This window comes from Cyprinodon tularosa, unplaced genomic scaffold (genome assembly GCF_016077235.1).
Source record: "Cyprinodon tularosa strain WSP-4 unplaced genomic scaffold, ASM1607723v1 ctg294, whole genome shotgun sequence".
Classification (NCBI taxonomy): domain Eukaryota; kingdom Metazoa; phylum Chordata; class Actinopteri; order Cyprinodontiformes; family Cyprinodontidae; genus Cyprinodon; species Cyprinodon tularosa.
Window position 1 is genome coordinate 92,822 of NW_024039001.1, and position 20,944 is coordinate 113,765.

A 20,944-nucleotide genomic window follows, 5' to 3' on the forward strand; every position below is an offset into this window, starting at 1 on the left:
ATCAGATGGTGTTTCTTTCGCTGTAAAGGTGATTCTTTAAAGGTATAGAGGACTAGCTTTTATTTCCGGGTGGATCATCCATTGTCAATCATTCTGGTGATATGTTTACATAAGGCTGTCCTACGTGCTCGTCCGGTTAGCTGTCTTTTTCTGCCCATGCTATGATTTGAGCCAGTTATTGAAGCTCAGCTTTCTCACTGCGTTATTTGAAAATGGCCGAGGGTCGTAAGAGAAAAAGTGCCTACCAAGTGTATGAGAAGAAAATAACGGCATCAGAAGAGGCAGATATATCCTGGAATTATAGGATTTGCTCTCAGAGGGGCCCCTTTCGCCATAGGCTGTCGCTAACTGACAGCAGCGACAAATAACTTTCTTATTTCTAAAGTGGAGAGGGAGGGTTTGCAAATACCTTTAAGTAACCAGCTGCTTTAAGGTGACATAGGTTAAAACAATGGATAAAAACACTATAGACTTTATTGTTGGGTTTAACTAAAGAACAAACAGGAGGCAGGACTGAAATGTCTGAAATTTTTTACTTATGCCCATTTTACACAGGGTTAGAAACCCCTTCAGTCCCCAATGACCTTACGGATGCTTCAATCACAGCAAATAGGACACATTTCTAAACATGGTGCTCTATTCTTTTCGAACTTGTCAAAGATGTTTGTTGCTTCTTCAACAGAATAGTCCTGCAGTTACGTAAAAGGACGTCTTCAGACCTGTGGCATTTCCCTTATATATTTAAGAAGTTTCTGCACCAATACCATCAGTTTTAGCTTTGCTTTTTAGGAGGAAACTCCATCAACAATTTTATTATCGTAACAGAGAGGACTGAAATAAAGAGGCAGAGAGTTGGTTACCACAGGATGTGCAGTTGCTGTTACCTGGCCTACAGTTTTATGGTGAAAGGTTGGTTCTGCACTTCTCTTTATTGCCAATTATGATGTCAGTCTATTTCTTACAGGCTGACAAGTAAATTTAACTTTGGAAAGAAAAAGAAAAAAGAAAAACTTTGCACTTCCTACAGTCTCAATAACCAGCACAGGTGCAGTTTGGAGTTAATTATGGCACTTTATCCTACAAGTAATACAGCACACATTGATTTATATGTGCAAGAGGCTTCAGCAGAGTGATGTTTATTATGGTGCACAGGGTGCATTGTTCACAGCAGCTACAAGATGAGATTATTTGAGTTGAAGCCAGAGCAGGAATGGAATCAATGCAAATTTCAGCACAATTGCAAAAGCATTACCATCTTCCAACTATCACCTGATGTTTGTAAAGGCCTTTTTTAAGAGGGATTATTTTTGGTCAGTTCTTAAACTGACCAAAAATGTATTTAACAGAGTCAAATTCAGATAAAAGAAGATTTAGAAGATAAAAGCAGAATCATCATTAAAACATATTTATAGCAGAACAATACTTCAGTTTCTCAAGTTTGTGAGTCTAAATGCAACATTTGCAGAACTTTGCTTTTAGTGTACACTTTAAAAAATGACCTGTTTTAGGTCCAGATAGTTAAAGAAATGTTTTTGTCACCAAACTTGGGAAAAGAGAAAAAGACGTAACTAAGGCTGCGCAATATGGCTTAAAAATAAAATCCCAGATATTTTTTTCATTTAAAAAGAAGCTACTCAATTAAAGTTGTGATTTGTAAAGGAAGTTGGTGGGCCTTGCATTGATGAAAATATGACCAGCAAGATGTGAGCAGCTGGCTGTGGTACACAGTGAACCAGTTCATTAGTTACTTTGAGTAGATCTATATATTTAACAAAAAAAGTGAGAAATCAATGTTACTCTGAGCTATGGAAACCCAATTAATGTATCTCTGAAAGAAATTGTAATTTTCCATTAATTAAAGGTAAAAGCCACAACTTTAGTTTAAAAACCATTAATATAAAAAAGAAAATAGATCCACAGAATGTCAAGAGTGGCACAGAGTTAAATTATACATTCTACTAAAGGAAAAAAAATATGCAAATATTTATCTGTGGTTATGATGCCAACATCAACATCCAACTAAATGTATGATACGAGCAGAGAAATGGCTTCTTCTTCTGAACTGAACTGCTATAAATGTTTAGTTTAGTTAGAGGGATGGAGCAAGTGCGCCACTTAAGGATTGGTAAACTCATATTTATCACTAAGCAGACATTTATATTCATTTATTTATAGCCCAGACCGAACCGTAATGTGGAAAACATGGTAGCAGCAGCAAAGGATGAAAGGAATCCTTTCCAAAGCTTCATACCTCCTCATCCAGATTGCTGCTCTCCTGTATGACTCTGATCCAGGCCAGCATATCCTCTCGGTCCTCAGCCTGGAACAGGTACTCACAGTCCGACGTGGTCAGCCTCAGGACATTTTTGCGCTTGGTGTCACTGTAGGATATGTCGATCAGACAGGCCTTGATGCTGATCTGCAGGGGCTCCTCTATAGTCTGGCAGCTGGCGTGAGCTTGGCCCTCCTTCTTGTCTTTATAGAGGCAGAGATAGTGTCCTCGCAACACGCCGTACATCTGTTTCCACTGTCGATTTCCTCCTCCTACACGCTGCAAAGGAAAACCGTAGACAAGTGAGTGGCCTTAAAAACTCATAGTGTACACAAACAGTCCGCAGTTACAGTCAATACAGCTGGAGTAGGTCAGGTGTTTGCTTCCTGTACCGATGTCTGTGTTTTATGATGCAGAGGCAGAACACACCTTTCCCTTATCTGCATTTAGCTGCTTAAAATGTAGCAAGCCCTCCTTGGTTGCATCACAGAAGACGTCTGATGAGGAATCCAGCCTGGAGCCGGAATCGTCTGATGACCTGTCTACAGCCTGAAACACAGAAATAAAACCTCAATAAATAGACTATTAGTGACACATGACGGCATGTGGAACTTTCCCTACGGTAGAGACATTTTACGAAAGAGAAAAAATAATAACAAGTGATATAATTCTTTTCTATCAATTATTTACCTGCTGTTGACTACACAGCTGTCTGTTTTACATAATATACATATCACATTCTAGAGGGAAAACATTTATCTTGTGGGTGTGAACTAAAAAAGCTGATAAACTACCGAGGAGGACATGCTGATAAAGCAGTCATCTAAGGACAGACGGGACTGTCCAGCAATGGACAGCTTACCTTCCTCAGACCTTTCAGACCAGGAAGTAAAGACCTCCTATGTGGAAGAGACAAAACATGAAATGTTAGGAGACTTGAAGGATTTGTTGAGTTAGTTTTGTGGTTCAGAGTTCTGTTTTTCTATCAGCTCATTAAAGCTGCTTTTATGAACTTCGTCTCTATTTAGTGTAAGTGAAGCCAGAGCAAACAAACAGTAAAATCCAGCCAGTTTAAAGAGGCGAAAATGGCTGAGTTACTGTTGCTGTTGGGCGCTTCAAGAACGATGGAAATAAGAGCCATGCTAAACAACTGAGGAAAACTCAAGACGGTGAATTTTTATTGGTAAGGGATAGATCAACACTGTTGTTTAACTCAAGGAAAGCAAACATTTTGGAATCTATCACTAAATGTCAAGAAGTAGAAGAAGCACATAACAACACGAGTCCATCAATTGTAGAGCTTTATGAAAGTCATAGGGTACACAGTAGGGTTCACCTACTGCAGGGTTATGGGCAGAGCTCCAACAGCCATTAGGCGAGAGGCGGGACGCACCCTGGTCAGATTGCCAGAGCATCACAGGGTAACACAAACACAGACAAGAGAGGCGACCATGAACGCACTCTTCAATTCACCCAACAGTCCAGGTTTTGGGTTGTGGGTGAAGCTGCAGCTCTTAGAACGATCCCACCAATGCAAGGGGAGAACATGCAAACTACACAGAAAGACCTGCAGCTGGTATTTAGAAACCTGGCGGCGAGGCAGCACCGCTAACCACTACACCGCCATGCTGCTCATGTCGTATAATGAGGGTGAACTTTTTTCCAAATGGTAAATGGCATGTACTTATATAGCGTCTTTATTCAAGTCAGGAGACTTGACCAGAGCGCTTTACACTACATTCATTCACACACACACTCACACACTGATAGTGGCAAGCTACATTGTAGCCACAGCTGCCCTGGGGCTCACTGACAGAAGCGGGGCTGCCGTACACTGGCCCCACCAGGCCCTCTGACCACCATCAGTAGACAATGCAGGTGAAGTGTCTTGCCCAAGGACACAACGACAATGAAAGTCGGAGTCTGGGCTTGAACCGTCAATCCTTCGATTTCAGGGCAAACTCCAACATCCAACGCCACTGTCGCCCCCAAATAGATCTTTGACCATGCTAACATTAGAGCTAATAAAAACAGAAAAACATTAACTGTACCATGCTCATGCTACTGTAAATAATTAGCATTAGCATAGCAGGTGAAACATCAGCATCTTCTATTAGCATTACAATGAGTATTAGCATCACTGTTGCTATGGTTACTCTAATACTGAGCCCTACAGTCGGCTGCTAAAGTTTACATTTTTTTCTGTAGTTATTTTTTTTAGCGTTGCTGCTCCATCCACCATTCATGAACTTTTTTTATATTTATATGTAGGTGTGTGTGTGTACAAATATGTGTTGTTTTTTAATGATGTATTTATCTATGAAAACCTTCTGTTGTCATTTCTTCCTTTCCTACCTCTATTTCTTATAAATAAGCTTAATTTAATATACTTCAATAATTACAGTTATTTTTTTGTCTTTTTCTAAATATTTTGCTAAATAAATTAAACCAATACTAATTATTAAACTCAAACACCTATTGCACTGGCTTTGCTAAAATATTTAATATAACTTAATATCAAGTATAGACACAATTTTACATTTTGGATAATACAAAGCAGACCTGAGTTTAACAATCTCAGCTAAAAGCATCGTAAAAGTCAACCTTGTTTCCCAGAAAGTTTAATAAATCAAACATTCTGAGTTCATTTTATTTTAAATTTCAGGCTTAACAATATCAGAGAACATCATAGCTATGGTAATGTAAATTTTTGCCCTAAGTCATGGAAAATTACCATTTATTTTTACAGCAAAGAAAAGAGACTGTTAGCATTTTCTTGTAAATAGTTTTCTGTAGAAATCTACAGCTCTACCTAATTTGTTTTCCTTTAATCTAGAACAGACTTGATAAAGCACTCAAAGGAAACAACATTTAATTCTCATCATACTCATTTTTGATTCTCGTATACGGTTAAGCAATTTCTATCGGAAACTTCAACATTTTTAAAACGGCATGTAAGAAAATGAACAATAGAGAATTTGGGAGGATTTTTAAAGGGCTTTGTTGCCCTTTTAAGTGCTTATGAAGCAAAGCAGAACTTAAGCAGAAATAAAAGTTTAAACGAGTTGACATTTCACCCGGCAGGTCTGACTGCTGAGGTATCCACAGTGCTGTAACTCACCCTCTGCTTTCCTCGTGGTAGTTATCAATACCTTCGTCGTACGACTTGGACCGCTCAGATTTACTACCGGAGTCTGACCCGATAATTGTAAGATGAAGAGCGTCTGTAACAGAAACGGGCCCGCAATAAAATTTAACGATCGATTTCAAACGGGAGAAGTAGATTTAGTATCTGTTGGCTTTTGACCAAACCTTGATCGTGGGACAGGTGGCGTCGAAGCAGAGGAGACGAAGACGAGGGGCTGGGTGGGATGGTGGTGATGACGGGCGTCGTAGAGATCAGCACGGAGGCAGGAATGTGCGTGCTGTCCAGGTCAATGCTGGGGCTGGACGGTTCATCTGAGGACACAAACAGAGGATTAGGGAAAGGAGGTGATGTTGATTTTGGAAAGAAGAAGTTTGAACCAGAATCTGGGCTTATAATTAAAAACCATGTGAGGAGGACAAAGAGACAGAGGAATGTTTGTGTATTAAAACACAGGCTGGAAATGTGACTGAAGGATTAATGCATGCGCTGGTGAAACTGATCCATATTCAGGATCTGGGATGGAAACAGGATTTACAAGTTTTCATGTTTTACTTTGGTTTTTATTGGACTTGTTGGAGCAAAACCCATCTGAGAGCATTAAACCTCAGCCCAGTGTTTTATACTGGTATTTCAGCAGTCAGACACAAATATGTGATGCTTTAATTAAACATGAACGGCGTGAAATGATCAGCTGCTGTCTGCCTGCAGTATGCAGCTTTGCCCTGTTTTACAGCTATTAACATGTTTAGAGTCAATCACCATCTGGATCATTTGTTTCCGACATCAAGACGACAACTTTAAAATATACCGTAATTTTTGGACTATAAGCCGCGACTTTTTCCCCATTTTTCGACCTTGCGGCTTATATTGTATAACAATAGGGTAATACCTAAATCTATGGATTTTACCATCCACCATGTTGACGTCACATTTGCTTCAACACACAAGTACGGTAGCCACGCGCGCGGGAATGCGGAGGTCCTCCGGAAGCAGACTTCTACCGCCAGTGGTACGAGACAGAACGACAGCGAGAAAGACGGACATTAAACATAAAAAGCCTGCGACTTATAGTCCGGTGCGGCTTGTATATGTACAAATCATGCAATTTAGCTTCTGCGGCTAATAGTCCGAAAATTACGGTAGGTAACAATGTCACAAAATAATCTGAAAAATATTGGAGAAAAAAAACAATAAAATGTTGAATGAGGCATAAAATATATCAAAGAGGTGAAATATTTGAGAATGTAAACAAATAAATGTAATAAATCTAAAACATGGGCCTTTTGGAACCCAAAATAACAAAATAAATAAACCTAAACAAATAAATGAATACATACGTTTGAATTTAAACATAATATAAAAAATTATTGAACTTTATTGATCTCACAATGCATTTAAGCCCTCCTTTTGGGGAGCAGTGGGCTGCTATTGTGCGGCGCCCAGGGAGCAATCGGGGGTTAAAGGTCTTTGCTCAGAGACCCAGAGTGGCAGTCTGTGGGAGTGGGTTTCGAACTCACAACCTCGGGATTACAAGCTCTTCAAAGAGGGTTTAAAAAGAACAAAAAAAGCTTAAATAATTTGAACAAAACTGCTGCTTGAATTAACCTGTCAGACAAAAAAAAAAAAAGAAATTAAATAAAAAGGGCTGCTATGAACAATTATTTTTAGTCATGGAGTTTTCTATCAGTTATTGTGATGATTAATCTATGATCTAGATAAAACATTGCATGTCTTAGGCGTACACTTCAATATTGAAAGACAAATGATATATTTGCAACTAAAAAAAATGGGATCTAACATTTTATAAACTCAATTATCATCAATTAAATTGATTCATCATCAATATAATCTGCCTCTTTAGTGAAAAAGGTCACAAATAAACATGATATTATCCCAATTAACTAGAACCCTTGCAACGTATATATTGTTTTTACAGTTCATGGTTAAAACTTTACAGTGTGTTTACTTCTGTTAATGTTTATTCCTTTATTAAGTTTGATGATTATTTCAAAAATCCAATCATCTGAATAATTTTCTCAGCACTAATAGAATAGAAATGTTTTGTGAACCATCTAACCACCATAAAAGATAACGTTTGGGTTAAAAACTGAGTTCTATTGAACAGGTAATGATGGGTTTCTCAGGTGGAAGATGTTTGTTTTCTCGCCTCCATTAAAGCCCGTTCTGAATGTGGCTCTTTCTTCTTCTGCTCCTTCAGATATCTGAACTCATGGTGATCTGTGGTTTATTTGAAATGGGCGTTTTACGTTTTGGTTCAGTGTTTTGTCTAGAATGTTATTCTCCATCCATGTGTACTTTGCTATTTCTCCTGTGTGGGATGGGATAATAAACCTGTAACTGACCTGAGTCGGTCAAATACGACGAAAGAAAGTTTATGCTCCTACGTTAATCCAGCAGAGGCTCAGAGGAAGAACAAGGATTTATATTTGTATAAAATTAACATATGGTCTCATTTGTTTCTTTCCAAATTTTCTTCAGTGTTGGTGGTAACTCCCGTCTGATGCCTCAACTTGAATATAAAGCATTCACAGACAGCTATAAAATGCAGCAATGAGGGCCAAACACAAACTGAAGCAGACAGAAACTCAGTCAGCATGACGTTTTTGGCCAGATAAGCTGCCAGACGGCTTCGACGTTACATGTCCAGCCAGCTAACATTAAATCATCCTGTGTCATAAAGGCTGATATACGTTATCAGCAGGATGACGAGCCCCACAGGCAAATGAGGATGCAAGTGCAGAGGACAAATACAGTGTTTCAAGAAATGAAACAAGTCTGAGGCGGGATGATTGGATCATCAAAGCTGCTGCTGTCCAGTGTATCACACTGTGCCACATTAATAAAGCAAATGATGTGCTTTAGAACATCAGTGATCCATTTATTTCTTTAGAATGATGCAGATAAATGAGAGTACTTTGAATATTTTATGGTAACTTCTTGTTTTTTAAGGCTGTATCATTAGTGTAAAAACAACTAGCCATTAGCTAATATGGATGTGTCCTTTGGTAAAATCATTTGCACTGAGGGGATGTTTTCCTTTCAGTTTTTTTTGCCAGATGATTCATCAGGATGCTGGCAGAGACTCAGCAGATCGAACCAAGACGTAGTCGAGCATGTGAAGGCCTAACCACCCGCTTGGTGAGATCGTTTCTGTTATTCTTGGACTCATGATTTAGATTTTTTTGTTTTCACTTTGATAAGCAAATCTAGATAAGAGACAAAAGAATACCTCCAGTTTTTATCTAAATCCTTACCGCTCAATAAAAAGGAAAAATACCATTTCTCAGATATTAAAGAGATGCATCATACGAGGGGGCCTCTCTTAGATTTTAATCCACTGATTTCTACTTATTTTATCATCATTTATAGAAATTAAACTTCTTTATATTTATACTGAGGACACATTAAAAACAGTCTAAACTCCTTATCTGCTTTATAACTTGATAAGAAAAATTCAGATCCTTTAACCATCACAGATGGAGCTAAAACAGGCCAACAGGTAGAACTTATTCTGACATGACCTTTTTTATAGTAAATGTTTAATAGACAAATCGGGCCATTTTTCTTTTTATCTCTGCAAACTGATCTTAGAACAGACAAAACCTACATTACGACATGAACCTTTTAGAAGCAGCGCTGCCAGAAGGACACAGCACAAACAGCAGGGTTTATAAACACTGACCAACAGGGTTGGATGACGCCATCCGTGCGCAGGTTCAATTTAAAATATATAAATAGAAAAAATATAACCATGGGTGTCTGGGGGACAGTGATTCGCCTACATGTTATGAATGCTGGCGTACCATAAATAAATTAGGAATAGTTTACTTTCGTCTTCAACTTGTTAACCATAGGAAGACGTTACCTGGATATAACCTAACGGAAAATCTTCAGAATGGCTCCAAATGATACAAAACAAATCCGGGTGAGTAGAACATGATGTAATAACATAAAAATTAAGGGCCTGATGTAAAAAAAAAAAAAAAGCGTTTCCCTTTAAGGGAGGTAATAATTCCGAATGCATAAAAATCCACCGGTAAAACTTTTACCAGCAGGTGGAGCCATTGCGCACAGCTTCAAGCTGACACCAAAAGTTCCAAACCCCACAGCTCTGGAACTGTTATAGCTAGACGTCTGAAATTAGAAAACATATAATAAAATGAAACCTTTTTATCCTCAAGAATGTCTTTATTACTGCTGTTCAAAAAAGACCTATCATTTCTGAGAATAAAAAAACAACAACTTTGAGTCATGTTTGAACTGATGCAGCTTGGTCTGTGTTCTAGTCACCCAATTTTAAACAAGAGGGTGTTAGCTTTCAAATAATGTAATGCACGTGTAATTTGGGCTTAAGGTTCCTAAATTATTTGCTTTTCCATTCCCGTATGCAAAATAGGCGAGGATTACCCAAAAAGAGGTGGATGTTAAAAGGTTAATGTTGTTTGTTCTTTAATTATGTTGAACTAAGTGGACGGAGAGTACAACCCCAACTCTAGAGCTTCAAAGATTTATCTTGTTTAGTTCTTGATACATCCGAATGTAACTGCTCTCTGATTGGTTTACTAGATTTAAAATGGGCATGAAATCAATCAATCACCTGAAAGTAAGAGGCATCAAATCATAATTTGTAGTCAAGCGTTGGGGAGCTGTAACGGAAAGTTTCTCATTTGTATCTGTAAAAAAACCTAATAAAAATGACATTGTTGGATTATTTTTTACAATCACATATTTACTTAGTCAATAAACTTGATGCAAACAGCTGGTTTTCCTTTAAGGGTGCGAGAATTAATAGTTTTGGCAATATATCGTGATATTCGGCTGCTGATATAATATCGATCTTTCACTTCCTAGTGTCGATTTCATGAAACATAACTGGGTTACCTAAAAAAATGAGGGAAAATGTCCTACCTCTGCACCACCACTCTGGCAGAAAGCTCTGTAGAGCCCTTCTGCTCTGCGGCACAGCGCCAAATCTGTATTTGAGGCGGTCAGAGTTGAAGACGTGGACTGACTCAAACCCCAAACAACATGGAAACTAAAATAACGAAATGATCAATATCTTCTGATGAACATATAGAGCACTTGCTTTTTAATCTATTCATTTGATTTCGATAGCTGGAAAAAATATCGCAACATATAATGATATTGCAATATCGTGATAATATCATATCGTGAACCAAGTATCATGATACGTATCGAATCGCTAAACCCATGCCAATACTCAGCCCTATTTTCCTTGACAGAAACTTTAACCTAATCTGACTCTACTTTCTATCTAAAGGGTCTTAAAATAACTTGTTGTGAATTGGCGCTATATGAATAAACTTAAGTGAATTAATTATCCTAGGATGCACAATCTGTAGATGGGATAAACAATGTTGGTTCAAAAAATTGGTTTATTTATAACCGATTTACAAGCAGAAATAAAGGACTAGACTATGTGGCCTACTGCTGCCTGTGTTTGGATCGGGTCTCTGTAGCATTGAGATGCTCATACAGAACCTGTTCTTTTCAGCTGAAGTTTTTACTTCTTAGGTGAACAGAGCGACATTTTGTTCAAGAATCCCAACCTATTCCATCTTTCATGTTAAAAAAAAATCGAGGAAAGGTACGAAGGGATGAATAGATGGACGAATAAATAGATGGAAAACACTTTGTATTCCAGATCTCTCAGGACTTTAGGAACCTGTCCATATGGACTTCCCGTTGAGATAAGTAGAAATTAATTCTCATCTAATTATCTACTGCATAAATAAAGCCTGACTATGAAATTATTTTCGACCCAAATCCCCATAATGCTTTAAAAACAAAAGGAAAAGTTTGGAAAAGAGTGGAAAATTTGCCAAAACGTCTGATGTTCCTACGGGAACCATGACGTATTCAGACTATGACTTGGCTGCCGGGCCTGAGTAATTCTTTCATTCTGCTGCAGCTTTTCAAGTCGGTACACATCCGCACGCAGTCCGTTAAACAGCTCCGGTTTCCCTCAGCAGCGTAGGGGCAGAAACCTTAGAACACCGTCCTAATGGACTGTGACAGAGCACAGGAGAATAAAAGAGCATTCCTGCCGCCTCTAAACAAGAAGTGAAAAAACGGCAGCATGTCAGCTGCCTACCAAACCGTTTGGTAACAGAACCCGACTGCTGCTAATCGACGTCACGTGCAAAATGTCACCTCAGATCTCACTTGTGATGATTGTTTGCTTCTTTCATTTTTTCTCAGATAAATGCTCATTAGAATAACAAACTGCATAATAACTTGATTATTTATCTTCCTGTGGTGTTTCTCATCTTCTTCAATTTCAGAGACTGACAAGCTTAAACTTGACAGAAATCCTGAGCTACGTCTCCATCTGTGACTCATTTGCATCCCCAGAGAACTGATCTGCTGTTTGTGTTGTGGTCTGCAGGAAGGCGAAACATTTCTTCATCACCGCTTCCCTCCTTTCGTTCAAACACGCCTGCTTGCCCAGATTGGAGTCGGAACTCCATTCACTGATGTTCCAGTAGGGAGCGACACACAGGACACTGTCATCAGAGGTCAACTGAGCTCCTGCTGTCTTTTAACTAATTATTAACCTGTTTTCTGTGTTTCAGGACTCTATTACTTTCATATAAGACAGAAAATGGCACAGCTCCAGTTATGCGGGCCAAACAGATAAACTTTCAATGTATTTATTGACCCTAAAATTGGTTTTTAACAACTTTCCAAGGGAGTTATTTATAAACCACAGAGGCTTTGGCAAAACATTATTTCCTTGTAGAAAGGTAAGCAACACTGGCCAATGTAGATCTGTTTTTTTGCAGATTGCACAGATAATCCACACAAATAAATTGAGATAATGCGGAAGGTACTTGTAATTTAGCTTGCAAATGAGTTTGTCGCCCATTGATCTGATGGTTGCTTTCCTTTGCAAATAATTTCCATTCTTATAAGTATGATTAATTCTCAATCGCTCTTTCAACATCCCTTCATATCAGCACATTTTTTTTGCATCAGTTTTCAGCTCAGATGCAAAACACAAACAGCGCAGCCATGACGAAAACATCTTTTCTGACTCTCATACTGCATGCATTGCCATGCCTCACATTGTAACAACATTAGGAAATGAGAGGAGAGTGATTCAATTTTTTTAGAAAACTAAAAGCCTGAAATGTGTTTTGTTGATTTGTGTCATCTATATTTCTTTGTGACCCTAAATCTTAATGTCATGACATTATCAAATTATTGAACGGAGTTTATTCGTGTGAATTTATCACAATGCAGCCCAGAAGCCAGTGGTAACTCTGGAGGAGCTACATTAGCCATATACTCAGCCTCCAGGTTGAAATTAAGGCATCAGACATCCATAGAACATTTTCTACCAACCATATAAGTAAGCATGGATGAAGGCGCTCTGCTCAGACCAAAAATGGCCAACTGCCATTTTTACACTACAGCCTGAACACAAGGACACACAGAGACATGGCTGTGGCAGCATGCTGCAAAGTTTTAAGCACTAGCAAGTGTATTTTTGGGTATCTTTGGAGCAGGGAAATTTTAAAATTGAATAAGATGATTTAGGTTTAAAACAAGAAATAATACCTACAACTTCCTTTGTCTAATTACCTGCTCAAATTAAGGCCACATCCGCTAATTTTAAGAATAATAATAAAAAAAAGGAAGCTGTTCAGGGGTGATGGAGCTAAAACGGGACAATTTAGATCAAAATGTATTCATGTTTCAATGGTCTACTCAAAGTCCGTACTACAAATAATCTGCTTTAAGACTTAAACATGTAAGGTCCTCAATGTTTTCCATCCTGTTCTATTGAGTTTGGGCTCTTTTGTTTAAAAAAAATGGCAAAATTTGATTTAAATAAACACTATTTTGGTTTTTCACATAAAAAGTGAACATGAAGGGTTGTTTTCTGAATTTGTGTCAAAATGTGGAACGTTTGGACAAAAAACATTTCAGTTTCTTGACTAAACCATCCGGTTGTTGCAGGAAACGTTGACTTCAACAGATTGCTCTAAGCTACCAGCCGTATTTACAGTGGCTTCATGCCCATGACTCAATACAGAGATTTCAGGGGTTTTCTGATACGTGAACCATTTGAGAATGAAATAGGAATCACTTGTTGAAAATAATACCCTTGTCCTCCAAAGGAGCAGAGATGGGGGCAGCCTCACCTATGAAGGGGATGGAGTCCAGGGAGTCATCCAGGTTGCTGGAGCCGGATTTGTGTCGAGTGTCTCCCAGCCTCCTCAGGTGAATCTCCCTGCAGCTCTCATTGGACGCCCAGCACGTCGCTCCATCGGCAGAGCCGGCCTTCATCAACGGTGGCGACTTGTGCTTTGCCTCTCTCTGTTTGTCACTGATGGCCAACACGTAGGAAGGAGGACGAGGACGGGCACCTCCAGAGGTCTTGTCCCTTCTTAGAACAACAACCGTTGCATCAGGTCCTTGGACACCCTCTGAAAGGCCGCCGTTAGTCCTCTCAAGTGCACATGTTTCTTTGCCGTTTGGCTTTGGGGAGACAGCTGCGGTTGAGGATATTGTGATCACTTCACTCTTTATCTGTCTGTTTATTGGCAGTCTGGAGGAGGAACCGGAGCAGGATGAGGACCTGGCAGCTAATCCTGAATCTAACCTGTTCTCCATCTTCAGACTGTCCGCTCTGCCCCTGAGCTGAAGGTTCAGAGGGGAGGAGTAGCTGAGGTGGTTCCCCATGGCGTACACTCTTTGGTCTCTGAGAGGCTCTGTGGTTTTAATGGAGGACGAGGTGGGAGAAAAGTCAGAGAGGGAGTTTTTGACAGGGAGACGTGAGGGTCTCATAATGAGGCCGTCCTTTCTCGCCGTTAGTGCAGAATCTATTGGAGCTTTAGTAACATCAGGAGCAGATAATGGCGAGTTAAAAGACCGCTGTTCCTGCTCTGGACCTGTGAGACTCCTGTTTAGAGGCGGTAGGGTTCTCTGGCTTGTTTCCTGTCTTTCCTCCACCTTACCTCCCAAGCAGACCTTGCTTTGCTCTCCGAGCTGCTGGCCTATGTGGTCGCAGGACCTCGCTCGGGGTTTGATGACCCTGGTGGTGCTGGAGAACGGCAGCGCGTCCTGAGAAACACTCCGAGGCCAGTTCCGAGAAGTCTTGTCAGGTGGTCCACCAAGCCTCTCCTGTGAGGCGCTGCGAAGTGGAGCACTGGCAGCAAGCTCCGCCCCGCGATCATTTGAAGCACTTCTGCGTCTGACCGGAGAGCCTGAGGCGCCCTTCTGATTGGCGCAGGGCAGCGGCGCTCGCTGCTGCTGGGCATAGGCAGAGGTAGAGCTGGCTGCAGCTCGCAGGCTGTCCAGGCGCTCCTGGATGGTGCGGGAGCCATAAGTATGCAGCCTCTTGGCGTCGATGTAGTCCTTGTAGGTGGTGTAGTTCCTCCAGTCGATGTTCCGGTGAGGCGAGGTGGTTGCTGCCGGAGGGGAGGGGGAACAGTGGTTGGTAGTGGGCGAGGTGGTTGTAGAGAAAGTTTCTGTTGATACAGCAGCGAGAGGAGCCCGGACCGTGGCCGATGAGATCTCAGGAAAAACGGTAGCAGGTCTGGAGGCTGATGATGGGGAAGCGCCCTGTAACTGAGCACTTCCTGGGTGACTAGAGATAAGCGGTCTGGGTCTATCCGCTGGCGAATCGTACCGGTTTTCTTCCGTCCTGTGACTGGGTCCGGTCCGGTTAAGCCGGGACCCCCTGTCTACCAGATGAGGGGGTACAGATGGAGTCCTGATGGTCTCGCTGTTGATGGACGCTGAGAACTGAGGCTTTGACACCTGCTGGTGTGAAGGATCATCAGGAGGAGACGGTGGGACAGGGATCTCCACCCGGTAGCTGTTCTCTGAAGGGGCCCCTCTTTTTCCTGCTCCCTGGTCGGATGGCTGGGCCATGGCCGCAGCCTTTAGCTCTATCCGAGGGTAGCATATGGGAGGGGGTTCCGGGATGTTCTGGGCATTTCCGCTGTAAGCCTCATTTCCTTTGAGGTATGCATCTTGGGAATATGCCTGCAAGAGATACCAACATTATTTAAAGAACACAGAAAACATATTTAAGTTCTTTAAACCTTGATGTATTAATTGGGACCTGATGTGAGAAACTAATTAACTCTAAAACATTTATTCTGACACCATTTAAGAAAACCCATTGCCTTAAGAAGCAGCAGATTTATAAACAATGCCCATTAATGTTGAACTCAACCCTTTGCAAAAATCCTTTTCCTTGAGGAACTTAGAGGTTAGAGAACACAAGAGAACAGATGGCATCACGAGGAACCAGGGAACAAAACAGAAAGAAAGATGCGGAGAAGTTTAAAACATTGTTAGATTGAACATCTGATAGCATTCTAACTCTGTTCAACCATTTAAGGGAGTATAGAAACATTTCACACCTACCAGAGCATGGCCAGTCTATCTAAACCAAAAGACTGGACATGTAGAGTATTTTACAGAGAGGCCCAAAGTAACTCTAGAGGAGCTACAGGGACTGACAGCTTAGGATAACCAATAGTTACGCAACTCAAAATCTGGCTTTAACAAGTCCAGGTTGCTACGTGCCATGAAGGAGACACGGATGAAGTTGCTCTGATCAAACAAGACTAAAATTAAAAGTTCTGGTTTTGAAAAATGTAGCACTCAATGTCACTCAAGCCACACCGTCTCCATGGCAACACAAAGCAGAGGCAGCATCACGGTGGTGGGGGGTTATGGTACAAAAAAAGCTGAAAAACACTTGGTGCTTTGCATCTTTTAGTTTTCTGTTTTTAACACCTTGTTATAAAACCTTATTGCTAATACAAAATATATTTAAAAAAATATATGATGAAATAAATTAAACCTTAAAATATTCTAAAGTTACTGTAAATACTGTCACAGCATACTATACCAATGAAGTGTACACACACCTTCCTTCTTAAAATATGCGAGAGGAGACAGGAAACAAAATACATGCAATAAATCTGAAACATCCTAAAACTGTCATCTTAACTCTTTAAATTCCTGCTCAGATCTTTTCAGCTCGAGCCTGATAAATTCCCTGCCATCTCCATCTCAGCGTTCCTCTCTGCCCTCGCCGCTGCAGCTCGCTTCTAAAAATACCTCCTCTGCAGCGCTGCCGTGTGGCTGCTTCCCAGCTGAGGGGAGGAAAGGACTGGAGGTCTGTGACTGCTGCCAAATTGACGGCAGTCTCTGTGTGAGTTGATGAGATTATCACTGGGAGACAATCAATGCTTGGATGACAGCTGGAATAAGGCAGCCAGGAAATAAACGAAGAGCAGAAAAGTTTGTAATAGTCAGCTGCTTTCTTGCATCTAAATCAAACATCTCTGCCAACACTAATCAAAGATGGGATTTAAATTTAAAGCTTGCTGTCAAAAGCTGGGGATTTAAGCAGAGTTTCCTACAGATAGAGCAGGTTGGCAGCAGTTTACCCACCTTATGTACGGGAGAGCGCTGCCTGAGGCACAGGAAGCGGGCGATTCTGAGTCTCCTTTTTTTGGTTTTTGCAACTAATGCTACTTCTGTCAGCATGGCTTTTCTCTGATTAACCAGAAAACCCGCTTAACTGAGCTAATTAAAGTCAAAATAAAATCCCTGAGGTTTGGGAGAAAAAACAAAAACCCTTCCAGGCTTCATGTCCAAAGCTGATATAGTTCCTCATCCTTTCAGCAGAGACGCTCTTGAGAAAATGAAAGGGAGGGAGAGTAACAGTGCTGGACTTTAATCAACAGCTCTCTACCTGAGGTGTCAGGTTACAGCCGCTGACTGCTCCCTCTGGATCTCCACTCCTCCAGTTAAATAGAAACCAATTTCCTGATTGTGGAAAGTACAGTGAGGAATGTTTGAGGTCTACTAAAGGATCATCTCAGTACCCGAAAGTAAAAGAAAAGCAAAGCGTAGGATTACCTCTCTGTTTCATTCAAAATACAGCAACTAGTGGGAAACATTTGGGGATTTCTAATGTGGAGGTTTTCCCAGCTTCAGTCAACATGAGCTGGAAAAGGGAATCAGCAGGACAAGTATTAGTTAAAAGGTCTCCCTTCTTACCAGAGCAGTGATATCCCTGGAAAACTGCAGTCCACAGGTTAGATAAGTGCGAAAAAAGAGAAAGAGAGTGTTAGGAGAGGGACACAGGTGAGTATGAGGAGATGAGAAACACAGTGTTACAGATTTGAGATCAAACTACAGAGAAATGTACGAATCAGATGCGCCGATTATGGTTTTGCACAAAAAATATGTCCCTAACTTCTCCTATTTTGATATGAATAATTCATTTTTCCAAACAATTTTATTTATTTCGGAAATTTCAGTACAAAATATCTACCTTAACAGGTTTTACAACCTAAATAATCAAAGATAGATTCCGATTTGATTGCTTAACTATTCGATCTGAAACATTTTAGGTTGGAATATGGATTCTCTGAGTCCATTTGTGACCTTTGACACCTTGTGTTTTCGTTTTAGATTTATGTGGGGAAATTAACAAAGCAAGTTATCAAATTATTTGTAAAGCTCTTTCTTGTTTACTTTTCTAGATGTTGGAGTTTGCAATCACACATAAAAATGTGGTTCACAGGGGTTTTATAAGTAGAAAGTAAGTTTTTAGGATCGTTTGCTGTGGGATATTTATTTAACCCATGTGCTTTTAAGACCGGGCTAAAAACTTTACTTTTTGAAAAAGTTTAAAATCAAGTAGCTCCTGTTATCCTGAGCTATCTCTGCTGTTATAGTCTTAGGCTGCTGGAGGACACACCAGCCACTTTCCCTCTCTCTGCCACAGTATCCCACAGTGCACAAATTTAGCATTATTTATGGTTATTTAAACTTTTAACCTTACGTTTTCATTGCATGTTCTGCATGTTGGACCCCCTCACATGTCAATGTTTTAATTGAAATTTTATTGTAAGTTCATATTTGGCTTTTATGTGTGTGTCTTTGTATGTATGTAATGATGTGATGTAATTTTGATGCCTATCTTGGCCAGGTCTCCCTTTTAAAAGAGATTTTTATTCTCAATGGGTATTACCTGGTTAAATAAAGGATAAATAAAAAATAAATAAAAATGTTGCTGGATGTGCTATAAACAGCATTCTGAAAGAAGTCAGCTGACTGCAAACTACATTCCCTCTGGTACTAAGTGAGCACAGAGCCCTTCAGAAAACACTTTAAAATGTGATGTTCACAATTATATAGCGTAAGAAGTTGTGATGCGTTTCATAGCTTATAAAGACAAAGGGTAGAAGTGATAGATAGGAGATTTTAAAATTGCTTAAGACTTGTGGGTACTCAGATTTGTTTCCTATTTCCAACTGCATCCAGTAATCTATGGCTTAGCCCAATGAAGAACTCAGCTAGGTTTGATCTGACTCAGCACTGATTTTCCCAAAAAAAGGGTGAAAAACACACAGTGACTGGTCTGAATTGTCTCCAGCTGCTTTGTTATCCGCAGAGTACTGGGCACTGACTGGTAGTGTGGGCTGCTGGATTACTTCACAAGTCTGATCGGCAGAAGGCTATGAAGCAGTCATTCTTGGTCAACTCTTGTTGTAACTCCTCTGGCTGTGTATTATTTCTACATTCTGACAGCTTCTATCTTTATTTTATCCACAATTCCAGCTGTTTGTGATTCATGTAAATCCATATCCGATAAAACTCTCTGACGGACGAATTATCAATCTTTTTTAGGAAATCAGATACTTGTTAACCCAGTTTTCTAAGCAGGTTCACTATTTAAGAAATTAATCAAGGCCAACATTCAGAAGAGATTTTGTTTTATTACCAGAAAAAGTAGATCTTTAACACTTTCTCTCTCTATTCCTTAATATCCTGATGAAATATGACATAGAAGAGGCAACCAGCTTCCACATTGGGTCTTAAAAAAAATAAAAAAATGCCAAAAATGTTATTGACAACTGAACAATGACAGGAATGACATAATCTTATAAAGATATTAAGAATAATTGCCAGTACTAATATGTTTTTGCTGCTTTGTTTTGTTTATTCCATAATCTGCATCAGAGAGAAAGAATCATCTTTTCAAAGTATTAAGTAGTTTTTTTAGGCTTTCATTCAGCAGGATCAAGGCCAGAAATGGCAAAGTATAGTTTATTTAAATAAATAAATGAGTTAATTAAAAACTTACATTTAACTTGAACTTCTTCTTCTTATTATTTAACTCAAATAAACATTATGGATGTCTAAAAATGAATTTCAGATCTCCGTAATACAATCCGGTACAATCTAGGCATTATGACAAGCAGTAACTACATTATTATTACTTTATTTATTATGGAGATCTGAAATTAGAGTTCGTCCTCATAAGAATACATTTTTAGATAGGAAAAATTTTTATTTTAGCTAGGAAGAATGTTATTTTAGGTATCGAAGTAAAAGCCCAATACACATGAATGGGAAATGTGACATCATTTGTACTGGTAAGAATAACATTTCAGATATCTGAAATTTTTGTTTTAGATAGGAAAAATGTTATGTTAGTTATCTGAAATCTTAATTTTGACTAGGAAGAAATGTATTTGGGACATCTGGATTAAATATTCAGTCCAGCTAATAAATGTCAAAACGGCCTGCCATACATTCCTCAACATAAACTACTTGCAGTGATGTAAGACCACTGATGAGGTTGTAGGTCGAACACACGGAAAGAGTAAGACTGAACCATACTGGCTTAAGCGAGCCACGCGTTGTGGTTAGGCTAGCACCACTTCTACAAGACCCCTTTGCTGCCACAATGATAATGAATCATCATGACCTCGCACTTGAAGTTAAACCCATGTTAGATGCGGCCTGGATGGTTTAATGTAACATGATGCGTAATTTGGAATGCAACAAGAATATTCAGAGAGCAATGGCTCATTTATTATGGTGTGGTTTAGAGAGGACCTTTGACTGCACACATCAAGCTTCAGTTTATAATGAAGGGTTAAAACATCTATAGAAATCCATATTTCCATCCCAAACATTTAATATGCACATTATTATTAAGGAGGAGCTGGTGTAGGGCAACTTGACAAGAAGGTTTGGATCCTAAACCCCATTAACCCAGATTAAGGAGTAGATTTAGATGCAAAATATTTAACAATAAATTATTTAAAACAGTGCTAATTTATGTGCTGAAACATGACCTTTGTAGTGTTGTCCCAATTCAAACATACTAATGTTTAGCCTGACATAATGTAGTATTACATACGTTTTTTAAGGCCCTGAATTAATATCAGTAAAACCCTTTAAATTCAAAGGCTTTTTAGGATCTCTTCCATGAGCTCCGCCTTTATCAAACTTTCTTAGTTTTATTGAATAAATGATCAAGGTTTAACAAACGAGGTTCATTTAAAGCTATAGCTCCACTAATGACAGAGGGATACCTACCAGCTGCAAAATGTCCTCATCTTTTGGCATCACACACAGTTCCAACGACGCATCGCTGAGTGATGGAGAAAACAGGGTTTAGAGTTTTCCCAAAAATAACAAAAATC

The 20,944-nt window shown here is 39.6% G+C and overlaps 1 protein-coding gene across 1 annotated transcript in view; it reads right to left on the minus strand.

Annotated features, from left to right (window-relative positions):
• LOC119787326 (rho GTPase-activating protein 21) overlaps positions 1–20,944 on the minus strand; it is a 67,411-nt gene that overhangs the window by 13,423 nt on the left and 33,044 nt on the right. The window contains exons 6-13 of the mRNA XM_038291126.1: positions 20,838–20,892; positions 17,499–17,522; positions 13,613–15,461; positions 5,585–5,731; positions 5,394–5,496; positions 3,135–3,171; positions 2,702–2,821; positions 2,252–2,551 (exon numbers count right to left, since the gene is read on the minus strand). Coding sequence (XP_038147054.1) covers positions 2,252–2,551; positions 2,702–2,821; positions 3,135–3,171; positions 5,394–5,496; positions 5,585–5,731; positions 13,613–15,461; positions 17,499–17,522; positions 20,838–20,892 — 2,635 coding nt within the window. The remainder of the gene's footprint in view (positions 1–2,251; positions 2,552–2,701; positions 2,822–3,134; positions 3,172–5,393; positions 5,497–5,584; positions 5,732–13,612; positions 15,462–17,498; positions 17,523–20,837; positions 20,893–20,944) is intronic.